General features: G+C 43.6%; 1 protein-coding gene across 1 annotated transcript in view; it reads right to left on the bottom strand.

Moving 5' to 3' along the window:
- The window catches only part of RPN1 (ribophorin I), a 47,876-nt gene extending 28,005 nt beyond the window's left edge, over positions 1–19,871 (bottom strand). Inside the window, exons 1-3 of the mRNA XM_066246941.1 lie at positions 19,531–19,871; positions 11,524–11,588; positions 3,578–3,884 (exon numbers count right to left, since the gene is read on the bottom strand). Coding sequence (XP_066103038.1) covers positions 3,578–3,884; positions 11,524–11,588; positions 19,531–19,863 — 705 coding nt within the window. The 5' untranslated portion in view covers positions 19,864–19,871. The remainder of the gene's footprint in view (positions 1–3,577; positions 3,885–11,523; positions 11,589–19,530) is intronic.
- Between the last annotated feature and the right edge of the window lie 3,072 nt (positions 19,872–22,943).

The raw sequence follows: 22,943 nt of genomic DNA, 5'->3' as shown, positions 1-22,943 counted from the left end.
GAGAAATCAATCAATGAACAACTAAGGAACCGCATTGAAGAATTGATGTTTCTCATCTCTCTCCCTTCCTGTCTGTCTGTCCCTCTCTCTGACTCTCTGTCTCTGCCACACACACACACACACAAAAAAAAAAAAATGATGTACACTACTCACAAAAATTAGGGGACATTTCAAAGCAAATATGAAGTGATAAATATCCCCTAATTTTTGTGAGCAGTACATTATTGGTATCTTCTCCCATTCAGGAGTTTGTCTTTCATTTTGTTGGTTCCCTTTGTTGTGACCTTTTCAGTTTGATGTACTCCGATTTGTTTCTTCTGTTTCCCTTCCCAAGGAGATATATCAAAAATAATAATAATAATAATAAATACTAAGAGCAATGTCAAGCCCTGGCTGGGTAGCTAAATCAGTTAGAACACTATCCGAATTCTCCAAGGTTGCAGGTTTGATCCTTGGTCAGGGCCCAGGCAAGAATCAACCAATGAATGCATAAATAGTTTAACAAATTGATGTTTCTCTCACTCTCACACTCCCCCTCTCTCTCTCTCTCCCTCCCCTTTCCTTTCTCTCCAAAATCAATCAATAAAAACTTTTTTCAAAAAAGAGCAATATCAGTTTACTGCATGTTTTCCTCTAGGAATTTTATGATTTCATCTTATCTTTAATCCATTTTGAGTTCATTCTTGTACATAAGAATTTGGTCTAGCCTGACCAGGCGGTGGCACAGTGGACAGAGGGTCAGCCTGGGATGCAGAGGACCCAGGTTTGAAATCCCGAGGTCGCTGGCTTGAGCATGGGATCATAGACATGACCTCATGGTTGCTGGCTTGAGCCCAAGGTCACTGGCCTGAGCAAGGGGTCATTGGCTGGGCTGGAGTGCCACTGCCCCCAACCCAAGGCACACATGAGAAAGCAATCAATGAACAAGTAAAGTGCCGCAACAAATAGATGCTTCTCATCTCTCTCCATCTGTGTCAGTCTGTCTGTCTCTCTCTCTCTCTCTCTCACTAAAATTAATAATAATAATATTAGCTTCGGGAACTGAGGATGGCTCTGTGGCCACTGCCTCAGGTGGTAAAAAAATGACTCCAGCGTGGGCTTCCAGGATGGATCCCACTCAGGAGCCTGTGGGAGTCTGTCTCTGTCTACCAATCTCACTAGAAAATAAATAAATAATAATAATAATAATAATAAATTGGTCCAGCTTTAATTTTTTTTTGCATATATCTATCCAGTTTTCCCAACACCATTTATTAAAGAGGCTATCTTTACCTCATTGTATATTCTTGCCTCCATTGTCATAGATTAACTGACCATATAGGCTGAGTTTATTTCTGAGCTTTCTACTCTTTTCCAATGATCTAGGTGTCCACTTTTATGCCAGTACAATGCTGTTGATTACTAGAACCTTGTAGTATAGTTTGGTATCAGGTAGCATGATACCACCAACTTTGATCTTTTTCAAGATTGTTTTGGCTATTGGGGTCATTTGTGGTTCCAAATAAATTTTAGAATCATTTGTTCTTTTGCTATTTGTCTGTGCTGCTTTTGTTTTTTCCTCTCCTCTTTGCCACTTTAATGTGTGATTTATTCTGTGAGCCACTTTGGGCTGATTCATCTTGTTTGGGACACTTACGGACTTGTATGTCTATTTCCTTTGCCAGGTTAGGAAAGTTTTGTTATTATTTCTTCAAATAGGTTTTCAATTCCTTGCTCTTGCTCTTCTCCTTCTGGTATGCTAAAGATACAAATGGTATTATGCCTGATGTTGTCCCAGCAGTCCCTTAAGCTATTCTCATTTCTTAAAATTCTTGTCCTTTTCATTGTTCCGATTCGGTGTTTTCTGATATCTTGTCTTCCAAATTGCAGATTTGATACTGCAATCTGCTTTTGATTCCACATAATGTATTTTCCGACTGGTTGTTTTATGGTTCCTATCCCATGGTGTAAGTTCACTGAGCATCCATAACCAATATTTTGAACTCTGGTAGATTGCTTGCCTCCAATTCATTTAGTTTTTTCTGTAGTTTTGTCCTGTTGTTTCATCTTGTAAATGTTTGTCTTCTTGTTTTGGCCTCCTCTGTGTTTGTCTGTATGAGATAATCTGTTGTCTCCCAGTTTGGGCAGGGTAATCTTAGGCAGTAGATGTCCTGTGGAGCCCAGTGATGCAATCTCCTCAGTCTCCTGTCTGTCTGTCCCTGTCTAGCCCTCTCTCTGACTCACTCTCTGTCTTTGAAATAAATAAATAAAATTTAAAAAAAAAGAATTCTCTGAATATACCTTATTATATAATTTTGACTATGACATGCTCATTTTTTATATTCCAAAAAATTAAACCTATATAAAACTCATAAGTTAAAAAACCCAAAATGAACAGCCCTAATTATATGTCAAACTGACATCTGAGAGACAGAGAAAACGAAGAAACTACTCAAACAACGTTAGAATAAACTATTTTGATTGTACATCCTTAGTGACATACATTCTGGATACAAAGAGATGCAGAGAAATCATAAATGTCTCAAATATCCATATTTTTTAAAGAGATAATAGGGTAAAATTATATGACTCCTAAGATATGCTTTATTACAGCACTGCCCCAGCCAGATAGCTCAGTTGGTCAGAGCATCATCCCAAAGCACAGAAGTTGCTGGTTCGATCCCTGGTCAGGGCACATACAGGAACAGATTGATGTTTCTGTCTCTCTCTCTCCCTTCCTCTCTCTCTAAAAACAATAAAATAGCCTGGTGTGCAGTGGCTTAGTGGATAGAGCACTGACCTGGAACGCTGAGGTCGCCAGTTCAAAACCCTGGGCTCGCCTGGTCAAGACACATACATACAAGAAGCAACTACTACAAGTTGATTCTTCCCATTCCTTCCCCCCTTCTCTCTCTCCCCTCTTTCTAAAATCAATAAATAAAATCTAAAAATAATAAAATAAACGTAAAAAATAAAATTATTACAGCAAAGAAAAAATGGATAGCTGAAGCAAGTATGCTAACATCTTGACAACCACTGAATCTAAGTCATGGGTGTATGAGTTTGTTACACTATCTCTATACTTTGATATATATATTTGAAATTTTTCATAACAAAATCTTCTTTAAGCCTTAATTGCTCTTTCTGAAAACTTGAAGGCCCAACCCCTAGGCTCAGCAATGCTGCAGCTTTACTCCCTAGAGCAGCTACCCCAGCCTCACTAGACAACACACCACATATTTTCCCATCTGTTTTTTTTTCTTTTTTCTTTAATTTTTCTCCATCGGTTTTCATAGCCCTAGCCTTTTGGCCCTCTTATTGCCTCTCCACAGAATGCTTTGTTTCCTTCTTCCCCAACTCCCACTCCAATTCTACAAATGCTACTTCCTTTAAAAAGTTCTTCCTAAACACACAGACCCTATATGCACTACCACAATGAGAATAGTGACTCCATGAAATCATTCCACAGCAGGTTAAAAACCTGAGGGGTGAGCTTGGATTTCCACCCACCCTCCACCAACCAACCCTATCAGCCAGTAGTCGCACTAGAAGACCTTCTCTGAAGTCGACGAGGAAGGGCTAGACTCCACGAGCCTACCTGACTGTAGGCAGGGACATCTCTGAAAGGTCCATAGTCCAGGAGGTCCTCAGATCGCGTGGGGTTCCCCAACTTAGTGTAGCTCTCCACATTTCGCGAGGCAAGCTTCACACGCATTGTTTGTATCTTTGTTGGATACGGAGAGTAGAAATAATGGTTGCCCTCAAATACCACAAACTGTTTCTCTGACTGAGTGATCTGGGTTGGATATGGCTGCAGCACGTGGGTATAGACTGTTTCCACAACGACTGAAATCTTGGTCCCAGGATTGAGAGCAACTGGGAGCTTGACCGTGAAGAATCTCCCACTGCAGGAAGAACAAGGCAAGAGAGCTGAGGCAATTAAAAACACAGGAATTCAAAGTTTCAGCAAAATTTTGTACCCAAGATGAAAGCAGTTACCTTAAAAGATCACCTTTAACCCTAGCCAGGTGGCTTAGTGGATAAAGCGTCATTCTGGTGCACTGAGGTCACAGGTTTGATCCCCCGTCAGGGGTGTAAGAGAAGCAATCAGTGAGTGCACAACTAAATAAAATGAGTTGATGCTTCTCTCTCCTCCCTTCCCCTCTCCCCACTCTATCTCCCTTCCTCTCTCTCAAATCAAGGGAAAAATTTAGCCCTGACCATAGCTTGGTTAATGTCATCCCCATAGGCAAAGGTTGCAGGTTCGATCCTATCCCTGGTCAGGGCACATACAGGAACAGGTCCATGTTTCTGTTTCTCTCTCCCTTCCTATCTCTCTAAAAATCAATCAATAATTTTTTTTAATCAATTAAAAAAAAATTTTTTTTAAAGAGTACCTTTAACCTATTATTTAAAATCTTTCAAGCCTGACCTGTGGTGGCACAGTGGATAAAGCGTCAAGCTGGAATGCTGAGGTCGCCAGTTCAAGCTCCTGGGACTTCCCAGTCAAGGGACATACAAAAGGACTCTGCATGTTGATGCTTCCTGCCCCCACCCCTGCCTTTCTCTCTCTCTCTCTCTCTCTCTCTCTCTTTCTAAAAATCAATCAATAAAATCCTTAAATTAAAAAAAATAACCTTTAGAGACAAGTATCTGGATGTTCATCTCAAGGTTGTTTATACTAGTAAAAGGGTATAATACAACTTACATGTCCAACAACAGGATAACAAAAAAGTTCAGTAGAGAGCCACAAAATGATTACTGGAGGCTACTAAAAAAGATGCTTAGATCTACTATATTAAACATTTCCGTGTACAAAGTAAATAACAAAGCAGTTTACAAGTCACAGCATGATTCCTTTTAAAAATATATATGCCTGACAGGTGGTGGCACAAGGAATAAAGTTGAACTGGGATGCTGAGGACCCAGGTTCGAAACCCCAAGATCGCCCCCGGATTGAATGCAGACTCACCAGCTTGAGCATGGGATCACCAGCTTGAGTGCAGAATCACTGACATGATCCCATGGTCACTGGCTTTGAGCCAAAAAGTCGCTGGCTTGAGCAAGGGGTCACTGGTTCAGCCGGGGCCCCCACCATCAAGGCAATCAATGAACAACTAAAGTGACACAACTATAGTTGATGCTTTATCTATGTCTGTCTCTCTCATGAAAAAAAATAAGTAATTAAATATATATACATGTATATACATATACAAATGTGAAGAAAGTTTTTTAATGAATGTTCCACACAATGTTTAATGGGAACTGTCTCAGGGTAGGAGGATAATCTTCATTTTATTGTTCTCTACCTGTTTGCTTTATCATAAGCTTGTTTTCCTCCCATAACCAGAAAGAAATAAAGCTACTAGCACTTTAAAGAAAAAGAGATGACCTGGAAACTACTAAAATTCAGAGTATTAACTTAAAATATGAATCTGCCAGGATTCCAATTCTTCATAGACCCAGAAACCATTAGTGGAAAACTGAAGGCATTTTAACACGCTTCCATGGTATTTCGAGTTCTTAAAGGTATTCATCAGTCACAACTTTATTCTTGTTAGCACTACTCTGAAGTACCTGTATATAATAAGCCCTATACCTTCTCTAGGAAAAGTCTTAACCAGTTCTTGGTTTCAACTCTCAAATCTGCTTCTCATTCCATTCTCTATCCTGAACTCTAAACTCAAATTCTCAAATGTTCACTCTAGACAACACCACCCACCCCACAAGCAATTCCACATATCCAATATCTGATACCATTCACCATCTGAGCCCAATTCCCTATTTCTATTAACACTGCTACCATCTAAGCAACAATAAGCTAGAGAAACCTCAGGCATTTTCTGATGCCTCACACTACCCTATCCTCAATATTGGGTTTATCCTGATTTAGAATGTCTTTCAGATCTATCCCTTCCTGGCTTCCCATTGTCTCCTCCTCAATTCAAATCATTATCTCTTGCCCTGGCCAGTGGCATAGTGGATAGTGTCCTCACGAACTGCAAAGGTTTCTGGTTCCATCCCAAGGGCACCCACTCAAACCTGAGGTCGCTGGTTCGAGCCCTAGTCAGGGCACATACGAGAAGCAATCAATGGCTACACAACTAAGTAGAACAATGAGTTGATGCTTCTCTCTCTCCCTCTCTCCCCAAATTAAAATAAAATTAAAACTATACATATATTATCTCTTGCCCAGATTACTGCATCTCTTGCTAATTAATCTCCAATCTCTATCTCCCTCCAGCCAGCCATTAACACAATCTGACAGTGTCATTCCCACGTTAATTTTTATGTTAAATATTACTAACATAACTGAATCTTGCTTTGATGATTCAGAAAATACTTCAAAACCACTCAGTGCTCCAGTATCTTCATTATGAACATCAAATCTTATTGCAATGTCAAAGCACCAGCTAATGAAGGTTTCTGATTGATAAAAGGCTAGATCCTGAGGCCATTTATCAGGGCCCGCCGCACTTCCGGAAGGGGTACCTCTTTCACTGGTGGTCAGTGAGAGGAGCACATTGACCATCTCATTAGCCAAAAGCAGGCCCATAGTTCCCATTGAAATACTGGTCAGTTTGTTGATTTAAATTTACTTGTGTTCTTTATTTTAAATATTGTATTTCTTTGTTAAATATTGTTTTGCTTTTTACTTTAAAATAAGATATGTGCAGTGTGCATAGGGATTTGTTCAGTTTTTTCATTTGGTTTTTTTTTTGTATTTTTCTGAGGTTGGAAATGGTGAGGCAGTCAGACAGACTCCCGCATGCACCCAACCGAGATCCACCCGGCATGCCCATCAGGGGGCGATGCTCTGACCATCTGGGGCGTTGCTCTGTTGCAACCAGAGCCATTCTAGTGCCTGAGGCAGAGGCCACGGAGCAATCCTCAGCACCCGAGCCAACTTTGCTCCAATGGAGCCTTGGCTGCAGGAGGGGAAGAGAGAGACAGAGAGGAAGGATGGAGAAGCAGATGGGCGCCTCTCCTGTGTGCCCTGGCCAGGAATCGAACCCGGGACTCCTGCACGCCAGGCCGACGCTCTACCACTGAGCCAACCGGCCAGGGCCTGTTCAGTTTTTTTTATAGTCCGGCCCTCCAACGGTCTCAGGGACAGTGAACTGGCCCCCTGTGTAAAAAGTTTGGGGACCCCTGGGCTAGATAGACAACACAGTGCTGAGAAGTGCTGATGTCTAAGAAGCAGACAGATTTTTTTCCTAGCTCTCTTCTCCTTCTGGACCTAATGGAAGAGTATTCAGTCATGGACCTGGTTTTATTAGATAAAGTAAAGCAATTACTCATTTACTAAAACAAATTTACTGAGTACCAGTAGTGTCAGTTTCTGTGGCAAGAAGGAGCAATAAAGACAAATCTGTGTAATGCATGTACGGTACTCAGAATTAGGAATAAATAAAATAGTATGCTGTTAAAAAAGTTCTCAAGTGTTCCCAATGACTAAAGGGTAAAGTCCACATCCCTAAAAATAGTATACAAAGCATCCTTAAAATGACCTCAGCCCTCTTTACACTTTCCGCTGAGCCCCAGCCACTCTGAAAGCCCAGTGAACTAAACACACCATGAAATGTCGAATCTCTGTATCTTTACAGATGTCTCTGCCTGGCATGCTCCTTCTCTTTATTAAGTTCTCTTACTGATTAAGTCAAAATTTACTGAACACTTACTATATACCAGGTTCTGTTCCAAGTACATTCTATGTATTAATTGAGTGAATCTTAACCATGATCATGAGGCAGAAATTATTACAGGGGTCGGGAACCTATAGCTCGCGAGCCAGATGTGGCTCTTTTGATAGCTGCATCTGGCTTGCAGACAAATCTTTAATAAAAAAAATAACGTAGCCCTGGCCGGTTGGCTCAGTGGTAGAGCGTTGGCCTGGTGTGCAGGAGTCCCGGGTTCGATTCCCGGCCAGGGCACACAGGAGAAGCACCCATCTGCTTCTCCACCCCTCCCCCTCTCCTTCCTCTCTGTCTCTTTCTTCCCCTCCCGCAGCCATGGCTCTGGAAGCCCCAGAGGGGCAGAACACCGCCCCTGGTGGGCGTGCCGGATGGATCCCGGTCGGGCGCATGCGGCAGTCTGTCTGTCTCCCCATTTCCAGCTTCGGAAAAATGAAAAAAAAAAAAAAACACGTTAAAAACATAAAACATTCTCATGTATTACAATCCATTCATTTCCTACCGCTCATGTTCATGGTTGCAGATGGCTGGAGCCAATCACAGCTGTCCTCTGGGACAACACCAAATTTTTATTGGATAATGCATAAAGTACATGGGTCGTTGTATGGCTCTCACGGAATTACATTTTAAAATATGTGGCATAGCCTGACCTGTGGTAGCACAATGGATAAAGCATCGACCTGGAAATGCTGAGGTCGCTGGTTTGAAACCCTGGGCTTGCCTGGTCAAGGCACATATGGGAGTTGATGCTTCCAGCTCCTCTCTCTCTGTCTCTCTCTGTCCCTCTCTGTCTCCTCTCTAAAATGAATAAATAAAATAAAAAATTTAAAAAAAAAAAAAATAAATAAAATAAAATAAAATATGTGGCATTCATGGCTCTCTCAGCCAAAAAGGTTCCCGACCCCTGAATTATCACTTTACTGAGGAGGAAAATATTATTCAGTTTCCTAGGCCAGATGGCCAGTAAACAGAAACAGATATGATTTGAACCCTTGGAGTAAGGCTGCGTAAGACCACACTCCTAACAGCTATGCCATCCTGCTTCTCCAAGAGATGTGCTGTAGACCATGAGAGCCAGTAAACACAGACAGGGCCCTCTAACAGCCACAGAGGGAAGAGTCTGAAATCTAAACAAGGGGGAGGAGGTTTAATAACAACTTATAAGGCTAACTCAGTTCTGGCATTGGCAGAGCTGGTGAAGACACCCATTTCATGCATTGAGACAACATTGGAAAAATCAAGGTAATCACCATGTGTTATAGTATGGCTCCCCAGATGTTTTTGTACATGGAATCAAGGCAACTCGGCACTGGCCAGTTGGATTAGTAGATAGAGCGTCAGCCTGGCAAATAGACATCCCAGGTTCAATTCCCGGTCAGGGCACACAAGAGAAGCCACCATCTGCTTCTCTCCCTTCCCTCCCCCTTTTCTCCCTCTAACCCTCTCACAGCCAGTGGCTCAACTGGTTGGAACATCGGCTAGGGTGCTGACGACAGCTCAGTTGGTCTGAGCATTAGCCTCAGGTCCTAAAAATAGCTCAACTGATTTAAGCATTGGCCCCAGACAGGGCTGCCAGGTGGATCCTGGTTGAGGCACATACAAGAGTCAATCTCACTATCTCCCCTCCTCTCACCTAAAAAACATAAAAAATAAAGAAAACAAATCAAAGCAACTCAAGGAGGATTAACTGTAATAATAAAAGGAAACTATGACACCATATAGAAAACAGAAAATATTATATGGGAGGGGAAAATAAAGATTAAAAAGTAGGATCAGGCCCTGGCACAGTTGGTTCAAGCATCAACCAAATATGCCTAGGTCGCAGGTTTGATCCCCAGTCCGGGCACACACAAGAATCAACCAATGAAGGCATAAATAGGCAGAAAAACAAATTGATGTTTCTCTCTTGTCTCTCTTTTCCTCTCTAAAATCAATCAATTCTTTTTTTTTTTTTTTTTTTTTGTGACAGTGTGACAGAGACAGAGAAAGGGACAGATAGGGACAGACAGACAGGAAGGGAGAGAGATGAAAAGCATCAATTCTTCATTGCAGCTCCTTAGTTGTTCATTGATTGCTTTCTCATATGTGCCATGACGAGGGGGGGTACACACACACACACACACACACACACAACATGACTATAGCAGAGTGAGTGATCCCCTACTCAAGCCAGCAACCTTGGGCTTTAAGCCAGTGACCATGAGGTCATGTCTATGATCCCATATTCAGGACAGCGACCCCATGGCTCAAGGCGGATAAGCCCACACTCAAGCTGGCAACCTTGGCATTTCAAACCTGGGCCCTGAGCATCCCAGTCCAATGCTCTATCCACTGTGCCACTGCCTCAGGCAATCATTAAGTATTTTTATAAGTAAGATCACACAGAAATTGAAACAATATAAAACATATCTACAAGTGGATGTGGTCCAAAACAAAAATATGTAAGTTTTTATGCTAGGGATACAAGACTTGTTTGTTTGTTTGTTTAATTTTATTTATTTATTCATTTTAGAGAGGAGAGAGAGAGAGAGAGAGAGAGAGAGAAGGGAGGAGAAAAAAGCATTAACTCCCATATGTGCCTTGACCAGCCAAGCCCAGAGTTTCGAACCAGCGAACTCATTGTTTCAGGTCAACGCTTAATCCAGTGCACCACCACAGGTCAGACAATCAAGTGTTTGTTTTTTGTTTTGTTGGGGGTTTTTTTTGACAGAGACAGAGAGAGTCAGAGAGAGACAGACAGGAACAGACAGGAAGGGAGAGAGATGAGAAGCATCAATTCTTCGTTGCAGCTCCTTAGTTGTTCAGTGATTGCTTTCTCATATGTGCCTTGACGGGGAAGGGGGGTGAGCTACAGCACAGTGAGTGACCCCTTGCTCAAGCCAGAGACCTTGGGCTTCAAGTCACCGACCATAAGGTCATGTCTATGATCCTACACTCAAGTCAGCCCCGCACTCAAGCTGGATGAGCCTGCGCTCAGGCCGGCAACCTCGGGATTTCAAACCTGGGTCCTCCGTGTCCCAGTCCAACGCTCTATTCACTGTGACACCGCCTGATCAGGCCAATAAAGTGTTTTAATATGAATAACTAATAAGTGCCAGGCCCCAGGCTGTGCTGAGGTTAAAGCAGAAAACAAAGGAAATCCAACTCCGTATTCATACAGCTCAGTCCGTCTACTTCCTCCAAAGCAGCATCACCTTCTATACACCGAGGTCTTTAAAGTAGAGGGGAGTACTGTATGTCCCTTGGAAAAAGGATAGTAGCCAGTTTTTTTTATATATAAATTTTTTTCATTGATTTGAGAGAGAAAAAGAAGGGTGACAGAGAGAAACATCAATTTGTTGTTCCACTGATTTATATCAATAGATTCCTTAGTTGATTCTTGTATGTGCCCTGACCATGGATTGAACCCACAACCTTTACATATCAGGATGACACTCTAACCAACTAAGCTACCCGGCCAGGGTAGTAGCCAGTTATTGATAAGAAGATATCTGCTAAGGCAAACAGCTTGGAGTTCTCCCTGGCTCCCCATCTATTGGTTGGGCATCCCTACTGCCACATAGATTAGAGAGATCTGGGATAGAAAGTAACTACTTTCTTTTTGCAAAACAAATGGTTACTGTTAGAGGAATTCAACTTCAGCAATAATTATTAGAAAAGATATCATAAAAGGGTCCAGAATATATTACAGCCTGTAGCTTGCTACCACACACTGTAGTAAATGAAACAGCTTCTAATATACCACACACTTCCTAAGCAACCCTTCTAGCTTATGATTCTAACCCTGACAGGATAATCTATAACCAGAGGCAAAAACAGATACAGAAATTCTGACCCTTCATTAGCTTACCTTTTACCCTTAATTTTGGTTTCCCGTACTTCCAGATTGATCTCTTCTTCATCTTCTCCCTTCACCTATAAAAATGCAAAAAGGTTATTTTTCTTTTTTTTTTAATTTTTTTTTTTTAACAGAGACAGAGAGTGAGTCAGAGAGAGGGATAGACAGGGACAGACAGACAGGAACAAAGAGAGATGAGAAGCATCAATCATTAGTTTTTCATTGCGCATTGCAACACCTTAGTTGTTCATTGATTGCTTTCTCTATGTGCCTTGACCGTGGGCCTCCAGCAGACCGAGTAACCCCTTGCTGGAGCCAGAGACCTTGGGTTCAAGCTGGTGGGCTCTTGCTCAAACCAGATGAGCCCGCGCTCAAGCTGGCGACCACAGGGTCTCAAACCTGGGTCCTCAGCATCCCAGTCCAATGCTCTATCCACTGCGCCACCGCCTGGTCAGGCTCTTTTTTTTTTAATGACAGAGAAAGAGAGAGAGAGAAAGAGGGACATAGGGTAAGACAGACAGGAAGGGAGAGAAATGAGAAGCAGCAATTCTTCATTGTGGCACCTTAGCTGTTCTTTGCTTTCTCATATGTGCCTTTATGGGGGTGGGGGGAGGGTGACAGCTTGCTCAAGTGCAAGTGATCCCTTGCTCAAGCCAGCGACCTTGGGCTCAAGCCAACAACCATGGGGTCATATCTAGGATCCCACGCTCAAGCTAGTGACCGCATGCTCAAGTCGGATGAGCCCAAGCTCAAGCCAAGCCAGCAACCTCCAGGTTTCAAACCTGGGTCTTCTGCATCCCAGTCCAACGCTCTATCCACTGCACCACTGCCTGGTCAGGCAAAATGATTCTTCTTTTATATGTCTTTTGGACTCTTTATTTGCGGGGGGGGGGGGGGGGGGGGGCAGGAAGTGAGAGATGAGAAATAGCAACTCGTAGTTGCATCTCTTTTTAGTTGTTCATTCATTGCTTCTCTTTTTTTTTTTTTATTTATTCATTTTTAAAGAGGAGAGAGTGAGAGAAAGCGAGAGAGAGCAAGAGAAAGAAAGAAAGGAGGAGCAGAAAGCATCAACTCCCATATGTTCCTTGACCAGACAAGTGCAGGGTTTTGAACCTGTGACCTCAGCATTTCAGGTCAACACTTTATCCACTGCACCACCACAGGTCAGGCCATTGCTTCTCATAAATGCCTTGACTGGGCAGCTCAAGACAAACCAGTGACCCTTGCTCAAGCCAGTAACCTTGGGATCCTGTTGATGATCCCACACTTAAGCTTGCAACCTTGGGGTTTCACACCTTGGACCTAGCGTCCCAAGTTGACGCTCTATCCACTGCATCAACACCAGTCAGGCTGGCCTCTAAATTTTGAGTCAATAATTAACCAACAGCCTCAGAATGTCCACATTAAAGTATTTAAACTACCAGACCTTTATTCTTGTGTGTGTGAGACAGAGACAGAGAGAGTGTCAGAGAGAGGGACAGATAGGAGCAGACAGACAGAAAGGGAGAGAGATGAGAAGCATCAACTCTTTGTTGTGGATCCTTAGTTGTTCATTGATAGCTTTCTCAAACAGTATGTCCCTTGATGGGGGTGGGGGCTACAGCAGAGCAAGTGGCCCCTTGCTCAAGCCAGTGACCTTTGAGCTCAAGCCAGCGACAATAGGGTCATGTCTATGAGTCCGTGCTCAAGCCTGTGACCTCAGGATTCTCTGCATCCTGGTCTGACGCTCTATCCACTGTGCCAACACCTGCTCAGGTACTACTAGATCTTTTTAAAAATTGAACTTTTCTTTTTTTAGTAAGAGAGACAGAGACAGAGAGAGAAAGAGATAAAGACAGACAGGGAGACAGAGGAGAAGCATCAACTCAGAGTGTGACACCTTAGTTGTTCATTGATTGCTTTCTCATAGGTGCCTTGATAGGGGGCAGGGTTCCAACCAAGCTAGTGACCCTCTGCTCAAGCCTGCAACCATGGAGTCATGTCTATTAGCCCACACTCAAGCCAGATGAGCCCACACTCAAGCCAGTAACACTGGGATTTCAAACCTAGGTCCTCAGCATCCGAGGCCAATACTCTATACACTGTGCCATCACCTGGTCAGGCTCACTTGCAGTTATTAAAGGAATATTTATTGTATTTTTCCTAGTTCTAAAAGTTATTAATTTTTTAATTTGAAAAATACTGACATATCCAATAAAAGAAATAATATAATCTATAATTGCATCACTTACTGATTACCATTGTTAATCTTAAATACTTCCTTCTAGTGTATTTTTTACATATATATTTAATCAGTTTATTGTACTTTACCAGCTTAGAGGTTCATAAACCTTTTAACATATTACCCAGCCACCTGAACTAAAGACTTCACTTTTCCTTACACTCTACCACTTACACTCAACATGTCATCAAATACTATAGATTCCACTGCCTTTCAGTCTATTATATCTCGCATTTTTCCTTCTCTAGCCACAATGCTAATGCCTTAATCCAGTGATGGGATTCTGCCAGGTCACAGCAGTATGACAGAACCGATACCGAATTTTTTGTTGAATTCCACGAACTGGTTGTTAAAACGGCACTTGTAATCAGGGTTCTCACTAAGGTGGGCGCCTGGGCAGCCACCCAGTGTAGAAATCATAAATTTACATTCCTTACTCTTTTTTAACGTTCATCTGCACAACAGTGTATTCTAAGTGCTCATAGTAATGTTCATTCGTCTATAAGAGAAAAAAATTGCAAGTAAGGATGTCAATCAAGAAGCAATACAGAGGCCGTGGCCAGTTGCCTGAGTGGTAAATTGTCTGCCTGGCATGTGAAGTCTTGGGTTCAGTTCCCAGTTAGGGCACACATGAGAAGCACCCATCTGCCTCTCAACCCTTCCCCTTCTCCTTTCTCTCTATCTCTCTCTTCCCCTCCTGCAGCCAAGGCTCCAATGGAGCAAAGTTGGCCCAGGCGCTAAAGATGGCTCCACAGCCTCCGCCTCAGGCGCTAGAATGGCTCGGGTTGCAGTGGAGCAATGCCCCAGATGGGCAGAGCATTGCCCCCTGGTGGGCATGCCGGGTGGATCCCAGTCAGGTGCATGCAGGCGTTTGTCTGTCTGCCTCCCCACTTCTAACTTCAGAAAAATTAAGAAAAACCAATATGAAAATATCTTAAATAACAATTCTATTGTTTTTTGTCAGGTATTATTTAATATTTTTCATTAATATTTGAAAACTCATAACAATCTAGTTTTATGTACATCTTTTATTGTTCTTGTTTAAGTATTAAATGCATAAAATAATAAATTACCTTGCAGTATGTCATTTTTTTATACTTAAAACAATCATTAGAGCAGAGAATGGGTTGTTAAATTATTTGAATGCCAGCACTGCCTTAATCTATATCATCTCTCATCTTGGTTCTGGAATTGGATCTAATTTGTAATTCTACTCTTCATTTCACATTTTAACTCATCTTTCACAAAAGAAGAAATAAAGACAGAGAAACAGCCCTGGCCGGATAGCTCAGTTGGCTAGAGCACCATCTGGTCAAGGTTGCAGGTTCAACCACAGGTCAGGGTACATAAAAGAATCAGCCAATAAATACATAAATAGGTGGAACAACAAACTCATGTCTCGTCTCAATATCTCTCTCTCCCTCCAGCCCTTCCTCACACTCTCTAAAATCAATCATATAGGATTAAAGGTAATACACTGAAAAAATATCTTTTCTTTTTGAGACTAAGAACTAAGCAGAAAACTAAGCTGAGGCTAATGAATTAGCCTAGAGGCTAATTAAAAGCTCTCTAGGCCTGATCTGTGGTGGCGCAGTGGATAAAGCGTCGACCTGGAAATGCTGAGGTTGCCGGTTCAAAACCCTGGGTTTGCCTGGTTAAGGCACATATGGGAGTTGATGCTTCCAGCTCCTTCCCCCTTCTCTCTCTCTCTCTGTCTCTCCTCTCTCCCTCTCTCTCTGTCTCTCCCTCTCCTCTCTAAAAAATGAATAAATAAATAATTTAAAAAAAAAAAAGCTCTCTAGGCCTTTCTGAACTCGGTTTCAGTTGTGACTGGAATCCAACTTCAGAAGCTTACAAAATGAATACCAGAATAAGCTACTGCAATCAGAATACCAGAATAATTTTCTGTTTCTTCTCTAGTAGGGTGACTATTAAAAAATTTCTCACCTGACCAGGCAGTGGCACAGTGGAAAAGAGCATCAGCCTGGGACGCTGAGGACCCAGGTCCAAAACCTCGAGGTCGTCAGATTAAGTGCAGGTTCACCAGCTTGAGCACGGGGTCGCTTGCGTGAGCATGGGATAATAGACATGACCCCATGGGCACTGGCTTAAAGCCCAAGATCACTGGCTTGAGAAAAGGGTCACTGGCTTGGCTGGAGCCCCCTCGTCAAGGCACATATGAGAAAGTAATTGACAACTAAGGTGCTGTAATGAAGAACTGATGCTTCTCATCTGTCTCCCTTCCTGTCTGTCTTTCTCTCTCTCTCTCTCTCTCTCTCTCTCTCTCTCTCTCTCTCTTAAAGAAAAAGAAAATTTCTAGTAACTTCAACAAATCTTCTAAATCAATTGTTGGAAAATACACAGCCTCTGTGATGCATGTATCATCAGTTATATCTCTGATTAGGAAAGGGGTATAAAGCAGCCCGTATATCCATTGAAATGTTTTGTTGTACTACAAAATCAACAAGCAATTCTGAACATATCTGGTGATGCGAATACAGGTCTTGTACCCCCAACAAAACCTTATGTTATAGCCATCCAGGCCAGAAGAGGTAATGTGGGGCTGTGAAGAATGCATACAGTCTGACCAGGCAATGGCGCAATGGATAGAGCGTCAGACTAGGACGTGGAGGACACAGGTTCAAAACCCCAAGGTCTCTGGCTTGAGCGCGGGATCAGACATGACCCATGGTCACTCGCTTGAGCCCAAAGGTCACTGGCTTGAGCAAGGAGTCACTCGCTCTGCTGTAGCCCCCCCCCCCGCCCGTCAAAGCACATATAAGAAAGTAATCAATGAACAAGCAATCAACAAACAACTAAGATGCCACAACAAAGAACTGATGCTTCTCATCTCTCTCCTTTCCCCATCTGTCCCTATTTGTTCCTCTGTCAAAAAAAAAAAAGAATGCATACAAAGTCTGAACCTAACCTAGCTTACACTCTGATTCACTCACCACTTTAAAACCTCACATAAGGCCTGACCAGGCGGTGGCGCAGTGGATAGGGCATCGAACTGGGATGCGGAGGACCAAAGTTCAAGACCCTGAGGTCACCAGCTTGAGCGCAGGCTCATCTGGATTGAGCAAAGCTCACCAGCTTGGACCCAAGGTCGCTGGCTTGAGCAAGGGGTGCTTGGTCTGCTGAAGGCCCACGGTCAAGGCACATATGAGTAAGCAATCAATGAACAACTAAGATGTCGCAACAAAAAACTGATGATTGATGCTTCTCATCTCTCTCTGTTCCTGTCTGTCCCTATCTATCCCTCTCTGACTCTCTCTGTAAAAAAAAAATTTTTTTTTAAAAAGATTAAAAAAAAACCCTCACATAAGGTGTTAAACAACTTAGCATCCCAGATTACAGATTCCTCACCTGCAGTAAAATCCTACACCTTGCCTGACCAGGCACTGGTACAATGAACAGAGCATCAGCCTGGGATGCAGACAACCCAAGTTCAAAACCCCAAGGTCAGCCCTGGCAGTTGGCTCAGTGGTAGAGCGTTGGCCCAGAGTGTGGAAGTCTGGGTTCAATTCCCAGTCAGAGCACAGAGGAGAAGTGCCCATCTGCTTCTCCACCCTTTCCCTTCTCCTTCTTCTCCCTCTCCTCCCCTTCCACAGCTAAAGCTCCACTGGAGCAAAGTTGGCCCAGGCACTGAGGATGGCTCCATGGCCTCCGCCTCAGGAGCTAGAACTGCTCCAACTGCAAAGGAGCAATGCCCCAGATGGGCAGAGCATCGCCCCCTGGTGGGCATGCCAGGTGGATCCCTGTAGGGTGCATGCGGGAGTCTGTGACTGCCTCCCCACTTCTAACTTTGGAAAAACACACACACACACACAAACTAGGTCACCGTCTGGAGCACAGGCTCACCAGCTTGAGCACAGGGTCGCTAGCTTAGGCATGGGATCATAGACATGACCCCATGATTGCTGGCTTGAGTAAGGGGTCACTCACTCAGCTGTAGCCCTCCCCCATCAAGTTACATATGAGAAAGCAATCAATGAACAACTAAAGTATTGCAACATATATATATATATATATATATATATATATATATATTTTTTTTTTAGAGAGGAGAGGGAGAGACAGAGGGAGAGAGAGAGGAGAGACAGAGAGAGAGAAGGGGGGGAGGAGCTGGAAGCATCAACTCCCATATGTGCCTTGACCAGGCAAGCCCAGGGTTTCGAACCGGCGACCTCAGCATTTCCAGGTCGACACTTTATCCACTGCGCCACCACAGGTCAGGCTATTGCAACATATTGATGCCTCTCTCTCCCTTCCTGTCTGTCCCTATCTGTCCCTCTCTCCAACTTTCTGTCAAAAAAAAGGCAATAAAAAATAAAGCCCTGTCGTTGTATATTCCCCCTATTCCCAAAGCCAACATTTTCTTCTCTTGAGAGTTGTACAAAAGTATTCAATGCATCCTGGCAGGATAGCTCAGATGGTTGGAGCCTCAGTAGTTCTCAACCTGTGGGTCGCGACCCCAGCGGGGTCGCCTAAAGCCATCGGAAAATACATAATGCATATCAGGTATTTCCATTCCGAATCATAACTGTAGCAAAATTACAGTTATGAAGTAGCCACCAAAATTATTTTTTGGTTTGGGGTCACCGCAACATGAGGAACTGTACTGCGGGGTCACTGCGTTAGACAGGTTGAGAACCACTACGGAGCCTGGTCCCAGAGTACAGAGGTTGCGGGTTTGATTCCCTGGTCAGGGTACATACAGGAGCAACTTGATGTTCCTATCTCTCTCCTCGTTTCTCTCAAAAAAAAAAAAAAGTAGTAAATGAAATACTTGGAAGTAAACAAGCAAACGTGTGAATTGAAGTGTGAGTGAGAATCAGAAGGGAGAAGGTAGAGAACTGGACTTTTTCTGTACACTTTAAACAAGCTTTTATTCCTTGCATAATTTTTAAAACTTAAAAGAATGATGACATTTTAAAACCCATTTATTAGCGACCTTAAGTGTGTTATGTCGCCTGACAAGCGGTAGCACAGTGGATAAAGCCTGGAGCTGGGACTATGAAGTCACGAGTGGGAACACTGGGCTTGCCTGGGAAAGGCACACACCACTCCCTTCCCACCTCCTTTCTCTTTTCGCTGTAAAACCAACAACAAAAAAGACACAAGAAAAGTTTTTTTTTAAAAGTGTTATATTAACAATGGTTTCAAATGATTACAAAATTAAACACGGAACCTACTCATATTGCGTTTCTTTTTTATTACTATTTTTATTGATTGATTTCATAGAGAGGGGGGAAGGGAAAGGGAGGGAGAGACAAGGATTTGTAGTTCCACTTTATGCATTCCGTGGTTGATTCTTGCCTGTACCCCGACAGCAAGGAACCTGCAATCTTGCAATACTGGGGACGACCCTCCCATCAACTAAAGCAACCCGGCTAAGGCTCCCTATTACGTTCCCGACCGTATTAAATTAAGTCTAGGGAAAAAAAGCACCTACAAAGTACCAGGTACTGAATGAAAGAGATTAAATTTTAACATTCATTCATCCTCCAGGCGGGCTCCCGCGTTAAGAAATGAGACTGGCAGGCCCGGAAGCCCGCGGCCGAGGCGGTAATCGCCGTTCCCCAGGGCGAGTGGGATGCTAGGTGCCGGGTCGGCGGCGCGCGCCACGCCGCCCGCAGGACTCCCAGCCGGAGTCGCGGCCCCGCGCAGCACGCTACGCTGACGTGTCCCGAGCCGGGGCCGCCAGCCCAGCGCCAGCGCTCCACGCTTCCTCGGAGGCGGAGGGCCGCGGGGTCTGACGGGCATCTGGCGCGACCGAGGCCCGCCTCACTCACCTGCACGCCGAGGTGTGCCAGCCGGTCCTCGAGGCCCGGCTCCAAAGCCAGAAGGAAGGAGGTGGCGCGGGAGGTGGAGCTGCCACCCGAGTGTGCCAGGACCACCTCGGCAGTCACCTTGGCCAGGTGGCTACTCAGGTCCACCGTGCACTTCACGTCCTCGTTGACCAGCGGCGGTGCATCGGCAGAGGCACTACCTGGCGCCTGGGCCCAGACCCCGAGCAGCAAGAGCGCAAGCAGCGGGGAGGCACGGACTTCCATGACCCGGACCATGAGGAGCCACAGGCCGCCCAGTGCCACCGCCCTGCCTCCAGCCACCGCGCAGCCGCTCATTGGCCCCGACTGGCGCCACAAGGTGGCGGCACCCCAGGAAGGAAGGACCCCGTCTCCAGGGCAACGGGCAGCCTGCTGGCGCCTGATTGCAGGCTCTGAATTTAATCTAATTCTTATAAGAACTATCCCCTGCCAAGTCTGTCATTTGTCCCTTTCAATAACACTGGCCTTTCTGCTCCTTTAGATAATAAAATTTAAAACAAGTTCAGAAAGTGAAAGCCTAGTGTTGGGTAAATAAATATTTTTTGTTTGCTACTTGCATTGCGGCAATGCCTTATGTGTATAGTCTATGGAAGGCTATGAGTGCCTGCCCTCAGGGCATCAAATTGCAAATTAAGAATTGGGAAGGGCCAGTGTATGCTAATGTTTGATTGAGAAGGGGGGTTTTCCCCAGCCAGTTTTTGGCTAAAGTGAGTGCAGAGAGACTGAGAGAGTGCTGATGGGCTTGGGAACCCTGCCTGCTGAGGCGTGTGGGGGACCTTAAGGTGACCAATCTTCCTCCTTTAGGGAGGACAGTCCTTCTTTTGTAAATTCCGTCCTCCCTGGAAAAGTGTCCTCCTACATACATGTCCTCCTTTTTGATATTGGAAGACTAATCTGTAAATGTCCTTATTCGATCGATGCAGAGTCGATCCATTGAGTGTGATGTGACGTGTTTGTATCTAAATGAGTACTTTTTTCTTACAATTATTAAAAATTAATAAGCATGGGCCTGACCAGGCGGTGGCGCAGTGGATAGAGCGTCGGACTGGGATGCGGAAGTACCCAGGTTCGAGACTCCGAGGTCGCACGCGGGCTCATCTGGCTTGAGCAGAGAGCTCGCCAGCTTGGACCCAAGGTCCCTGGCTCCAGCAAGGGGTTACTCGGTCTGCTGAAGGCCCACGGTCAAGGCACATGTGAGAAAGCAATCAATGAACAACTAAGAAGTCGCAACGCGCAACGAGAAACTGATGATTGATGCTTCTCATCTCTCTCTGTTCCTGTCTGTCTGTCCCTGTCTATCTCTGCCTCTGTTAAAAAAAAAAAAAAAAAAAAAAAAAAAATTAATAAGCATGTAAGCATAATTACAATATAAAATATTGTTTTTATTATGCATTTTTCACATTATAGTGTATTATTGTTGCAATGAATAAAATGTTTCTTTTATTTACGATACTGTTTTCTTCTATTTATTTTTGTCCTCCTTTACATTGTAAAAAAGTTGATCACCTTAGGGGACCTGTCTGTACGGTGCAGCCAGAGGGAGTCGGGCTTTGGGAGCCCTGAGTGAGAGGGAAGTGGTCTTCCCTGCCTGCTTGCTACTTTGCCCTTAGAAGATTCTAATAAAGGGAATGATCCACCACTTTCTGCTTCCACTGTCCCTTTGTTGTAAAGTACTGTATTTTAATCTGCGGTTACATAGAGACACCAAGTCCAGATGAATTTTTGAGGAGTTTATTAATTAGCCAGCTAGCTACACGGGGCACAATCCCAAATCATGTAGAGAGTCCCTACAATTCCGTGGCTGATTTTATAGACCAAATCACATTCTGGTTGCAGTGGGTAAGGAGGGGCTTGTAATCCCTTTGTCTAGAGCAGTGGTAGTCAACCTGGTCCCTACCGCCCACTAGTGGGTGTTCCAGCTTTCATGGTGGGCGGTAGTGGAGCAACCAAAGTATAAATAAAAAGATAGATTTAACTATAGTAATTGTTTTATAAATTTTTATTCTGCCAAACTTAGCAAAAATCCAACATAAAGTACTTGGTAAGTAATTATTATTATATGCTTTAACTTGCTGTACTCTGCTTTATAAATTTTATAAAATAAAGTTACTTCCCTACTTTATAAATCACCATTACTGTGGAACTGGTGGGCTGTTAGAAAATTTTACTACTAACAGAGATACAAAAGTGGGCAGTAGGTATAAAAAGGTTGACTACCCCTGGTCTAGAGGTATACGTTACTCTCATGACTTTAGGGTGAGTCCAAGTATAAGAATTCTTGATTAAGGTACATAAACATTGTTTTCAAAGGTTTTTAGATAAATTTATCTTCTTTGCTCTGTGTGTCAAGTGGCCCCACACACCCTTTCAGAGAATTCTAGGAATTAACTGAACTATGATGTAAAGTCAGTAGCCACGGCCACCATCACAGCCACCTGGCCCATGCAGGTTTGAATTTGATTCGGACAGACGGTAATGAAACAACAGAGCCAAGAACTGGTGGGCCATTAGCTTTAATCCTAGCTTGCACCCAGCGGGCAAGAAATACACACAGAGAGAAAACACTTTCCTTTCCATTCAGGGCTCTCAAAGCCACTGACGTATCCAAGTTTCCTAGAATCAAAGATTTCTACTTCACCAGCCTTATTCACCTCTGTTCCCCATCTTCCTCTCTCTGTACAAACTCTGCACTAACTGGCTTCTCCTTCCCTCCATGTGGCCATTCTCTGCTCTCCTGCAGCATGGGCTCCTCTGCCCCATTTTATAGTATAGAAATCAAAACCTTTAATCCAATATACAAATAAGGAAGTCTCTGATACAAAGTCACTTATCTGAGGCATAATGAGATTCTTCATGAGAGTGTACCATCCCACATCATGCAACCGTCAAGGGTGTAGGGAAAAGCTTAGTGTTAAAACTAAGCCTTAGGGCCTGACCTGTGGTGGCGCAGTGGGATAAAGCGTCAATCTGGAACACTGAGGTCGCCAGTTCAAAACCCTGGACTTGCCTGGTCAAGGCATATATGGGAAGTTGATGCTTCCTGTTCCTCCTCCTTCTCTCTCTCTCTCTCGCCTCTTTGAAAATTGAATAAATAAAGTCTTTTTAAAAATAAATAAATAAATATCAAAGACATTTATAAACCTTTAAAAAAAAAACACTAAGCCTTAGGCTATAATGACCTGGCCTACTTACAGCCTGTCCCCCACACCCAATGCAAACTATAAGCAAGCAAACATATATATCATATTTACAAACTTATTTGACCAACATATGACTAGGTGACCCAGTTGTCCTGTAAGCCAGGAAGCTCCTGCATTCTTCCCTTTCCATTCTCTACAGAAAAGAGGGGGTAAGAAGCCTGACTTTTCCTCTTTAAA

The sequence above is a fragment of the Saccopteryx bilineata genome, chromosome 11 (genome assembly GCF_036850765.1).
Source record: "Saccopteryx bilineata isolate mSacBil1 chromosome 11, mSacBil1_pri_phased_curated, whole genome shotgun sequence".
In the NCBI taxonomy this organism is placed as follows: domain Eukaryota; kingdom Metazoa; phylum Chordata; class Mammalia; order Chiroptera; family Emballonuridae; genus Saccopteryx; species Saccopteryx bilineata.
The sequence above is the reverse complement of the archived record's forward strand: the minus strand, read 5'-3'. Positions and strand labels throughout refer to the sequence as shown.